At 25.0% G+C, this 4,147-nt stretch overlaps 1 protein-coding gene across 1 annotated transcript; it reads left to right on the forward strand.

Annotated features, from left to right (window-relative positions):
* The first annotated feature begins 776 nt into the window (after nucleotides 1-776).
* LOC112684648 (WEB family protein At5g16730, chloroplastic-like) lies at nucleotides 777-2,282 on the forward strand. Its single transcript, XM_025556265.1, has 3 exons — nucleotides 777-800; nucleotides 874-1,029; nucleotides 1,704-2,282. The coding sequence occupies exons 1-3, from the start codon at nucleotides 777-779 to the stop codon at nucleotides 2,280-2,282; spliced, it is 759 nt and encodes a 252-aa protein (XP_025412050.1).
* Nucleotides 2,283-4,147: the final 1,865 nt, after the last annotated feature.

Consider the following 4,147-nt stretch of genomic DNA (forward strand, 5'->3'; position numbering starts at 1 on the left):
CTGAAGTAAACCATAATAATGGTTAGGTTAACCATAATAATAATACATAATAATGTAAATATCATATGTAATAATGTAATAAATCATTAATAAAAAATTAACAATTTTAATAGATTATTTTAGAGTTCGGATTCATTAATTATTTAATTACTTAAGTTTAAAGCTTAAAGAAGTTGAATATATTATTAATATAATCGTGAATTTTCTTAAAACTCATTATAATTTAAATTTTAATATTTCCATGGTTTCCAAAATGAATTCGACTGTAAATACTGTATGGTTTAATAAACGTCTCGTAAACATTTCCAGTCTTAATATCCCTAAATTTAAAGTTATATCAAGTGAAAACTTAATTCAGCAAAACTTAAATTTGCAGATATAATTAAGATAGTTCATCGTAATAAAAATGTTTTTGAAAGCTACCAACTATAAAATTCTAAAAACTAAAATATTAATCTGAAAATTGGTGTTTAATTTACACGCTAATGTAACGATTACGCAGACATGAAATTGAATAAAATTTTTCACGGCTCATAAATGTGTTATCAAAATAACAGGAAGAACATTAGTAGAAAAACACAACCCTCCTTTTTAAAATTAAAGAGTGCAATAACTCTAATGATGAAAATTTAAAAATAAATAACAAACCGAATTAGTCAAATAAAGGAATGGAAAAAAATTTGCCTGGAAGCAGCAATAATTATTTCAGTTCGTCTCCGTGGTTGCTATAAACAGATATTTTCATTTGTAGTTTCAATAAAAACATCCGACTAAAAATGAATTCAGAGTCGGAACCAGATGTAAGATGATGAAAACCAAACGTACTGTTTAAATATTTGATTATTTACAATTTACTAAAAATGTTTGAAATAGATATGTGGTTGGGAAGTTAAATACAACAAACAACGCGAATTCACCGACAGACTTATGACTTTGTTGTACTCCTCAAGATCGTTTCGAAACAATGTTTTTCCCACGGTCGAAGAAGAAAATAATGAATGTGACAAGATGAATCAATGCAAGTGTGAAGTAAGAAAATCTTTTTAGTAAATTTTCATTAAATGAGATTAATAAAATATTAAAACTAAACCATGTATTTAAATTGAGCATAAGTACTCTATTTTTAATCATTATCAAGTTTAAACTCTATACTAATACATTAATACATAACATAAAGTATATAGGTATTTAAAAAAATTACATCCCTGTATTATCTAAAAATTTAAAATTAAAAAAAAACAATTTTTGACAATCCTTTAAAAAAAACATATGATTAATTAATTGCATTGAACTTAAATTTACATTTGTGTATTATTTATTAAACTTGTATCTAATTTTTTGATCTAAAATATATTAATTACTAATATTATTTAATAAAACGGTTTTAAATTTTATAATTTGTCCTAAAGTTGTTAATTTATCTTTTTTTCCATACCATTAACTTTATATTTATTCATTAGTTATTAAAATACTTAATTCCTAATTCAAAATTACAAGTCTTAGAAATCACAGTAAGTAACAATGAGTATTAAAGATTTAATTAAAACAAAGTGCAAGTAAAAATCAATGCGTTTTTCGCTTTAATCTGAATACAAATATTATACACTTGAATATGCAGTCAATGATCTGAAATATTACTTATTGAATATTAGCGCTTACCAATATAAGTGTACTTATTGCAAGTATTATTTAATATTATTTAGACCGAACTTGAAGAAAAAAAAAACACAATTAAAAAATTAACAACGGATTTGAAATGTAAAGAAGACGAACTTTGTAATGTACGCAAGGAACTTAATAACTTATATAGTCGATCAAGGGAAATGGAACTTCAAGGTATAAAGTCGAAAGAAATGAAAGATCAACAGAAACGGGAACAAGAAATGTTATCGGTAAAATTTAAGACTGTATGTAAAAAATTACATGAAACCAACATTGCATTTAATGAAGCCAAAATGATAATAAAAAACAATATATCGCATATTTATAAAACAGTTTCGGCAATATCAGAAGTTACAGAAGAAACTGAACAAAACAAAATTACACTCGAAATGCAAAAACTAAAAGATGAAAAACTATATTACATGGCCAGAAAGATCAAAGAACTTCAGCGAGAAAACGATTGTAATGTTTTGAAGATCAGTAAGCAGAGAAAACAGTTGCAAGAATTTCGCGACAAATACATGCAAAATCATGATTGTTTTTGTTTAGAAAAAAAATTTTGCCACGTTCTCCAAACACTAGCGAACAAATCTAACAGTGTTATCAGTTTAAATAAATAGTACGTGTTATCAAAAATTGGTAACAAAGCAGCTATTATGAAAATAATTATCGTAAAGGTAAACAACTGTAAAACTTCTTTCAATGTAATTTATAGACAATACAGTTGTCCAACTTGATATGTATGAACAATCAACTTATGTTCTAAGTGTCATAAATAAAAATAACAATCAAAATATCGGTTAAAATATGTTTTATAGTCATTATACAAAATATTTATAACACAATAATAGGGCAAAACTCCTTTAGGATCAGGTGAGACGCCGCGATCGTATCAGATACAAGGATTGACGAAGTGATGTTTCTGTATTGGTTTTTTAAATTTGAAACCTATGTTCCATTGCTCTCGAAAACAATTATTCTGAGTGATAAGGGTCAAATCAATTAGTATATATTTTTTAACATGTCTGATATAATAAAAGAACTATGTATCTAAATAATAAAGGTTGAAATTTTAATGTGAAACGTTTTTGTGATTCTTCAGTTATTATATATGCTACGGCTAAAATCCGAAACATGGCTAAAGTGCACATTATCCAGATATTGTGCACACTATCTACACTGGTTGGATAAAGTAAACAATTAGCATTTGAAATCATAGTTTTGTATACATTACCCGGCTAATGTAACTTTAGTCATTTTGACACATGACATTTTGAATTGTATACAACAACCGATACATTTATTTGTTTTGCAATTTGATTTACACGCACAACGCTAAGTTTATTTAATTGTTAACTTATATCAATTAATTTTATTGAAATAAAATATAATTAAGAATTTATTAATATTATCTTGCATTAGCCATAACACGATGACTAAAGCTATTTTAGCCGGGTAATATGTACAAAACTATAATTTTAAATATTAATTGTTTACTTTATCCAACCAGTGTGGCTAGAGTGCACAATAACCGGATAATGTGCACTTTAGCCATGTTTCTGACTTTAGCCGTAACATATATACTACAAGGAAAATTCCATAAACAATTTGTTTCTAATTTCTAAGGCTTTGGAATAAAAAATTAAAAATTATATGCATTCTTAACTTATAGTGTGTTTTCGTGACGTCATTTTGTCAAAATGTATTAATCAAACACTCATATTTTTTAATTATTTTAAATTAAGCCTAGTCTGTTTATATTTATCATTAATATATATTTATGAGGGACTTTTATTACATTTCCAAGGCATTTTTTTAAAATTTTTTTAAAATTATTTTTGAGAAAAAAGCTAAGAAAACATTTACAATCATTTACGAATAGCTTTAAAAAGTCTTTTGAAAATTAAACCATCTATAGCAAACAACAATATGAGTATTCATTAAAAAGTTCATGTCATAGAGTCAAAATAAATGTTGATTTAATTTGTATATATACCTGATATTGTATACAATAATAATTAACTAATAACTAACTTTTAAAATATTTATAGATATTTTAAAAGTTAGGAAAGCCCAATGTGCGAGCATGATGAATTTCTGATTATTAAACACGTTTTAATAATTAAAACGTTGGAATTATTCCATTTATGATTTAAAAATAATTTGGAAACTAATAACAGAATAAATAATAGATCATGTGTAGGAATCTAAATAAATGAAATACTCGTATCTTAAATTGTAAATAAAGCATCACTATTTTGGTATTAATTTTTTAATAGCTATTATGAAGTTATATTAAATACTCATACTTTTATATTTCATAATACAAGCTAGTATTAATATATTTGTATACATTAATATCAATAGTTATAACTACATACTGATAACTAACAGGCCATCGGACGGATACAAATGGGATATAAGGTAAGACAATGTTTATAAACATAAAAGAATCAAATTAATAAATATAATCAATATACCTGTA

The sequence above is a fragment of the Sipha flava genome, unplaced genomic scaffold, assembly GCF_003268045.1.
Source record: "Sipha flava isolate LNK unplaced genomic scaffold, YSA_version1 254_pilon_pilon, whole genome shotgun sequence".
Classification (NCBI taxonomy): Eukaryota; Metazoa; Arthropoda; class Insecta; order Hemiptera; family Aphididae; genus Sipha; species Sipha flava.

What these genes read in the sequence shown, in the direction of transcription:
- LOC112684648 (XM_025556265.1), top strand. Translation starts at nt 777, where the DNA reads ATGAATTCAGAGTCGGAACCAGAT. An exon ending in ATTCAGAGTCGGAACCAGAT is followed by an intron (nt 801 to 873) that starts GTAAGATGATGA and finishes TGTTTGAAATAG; the next exon opens with ATATGTGGTTGGGAAGTTAA. An exon ending in TGAATCAATGCAAGTGTGAA is followed by an intron (nt 1,030 to 1,703) that starts GTAAGAAAATCT and finishes AATATTATTTAG; the next exon opens with ACCGAACTTGAAGAAAAAAA.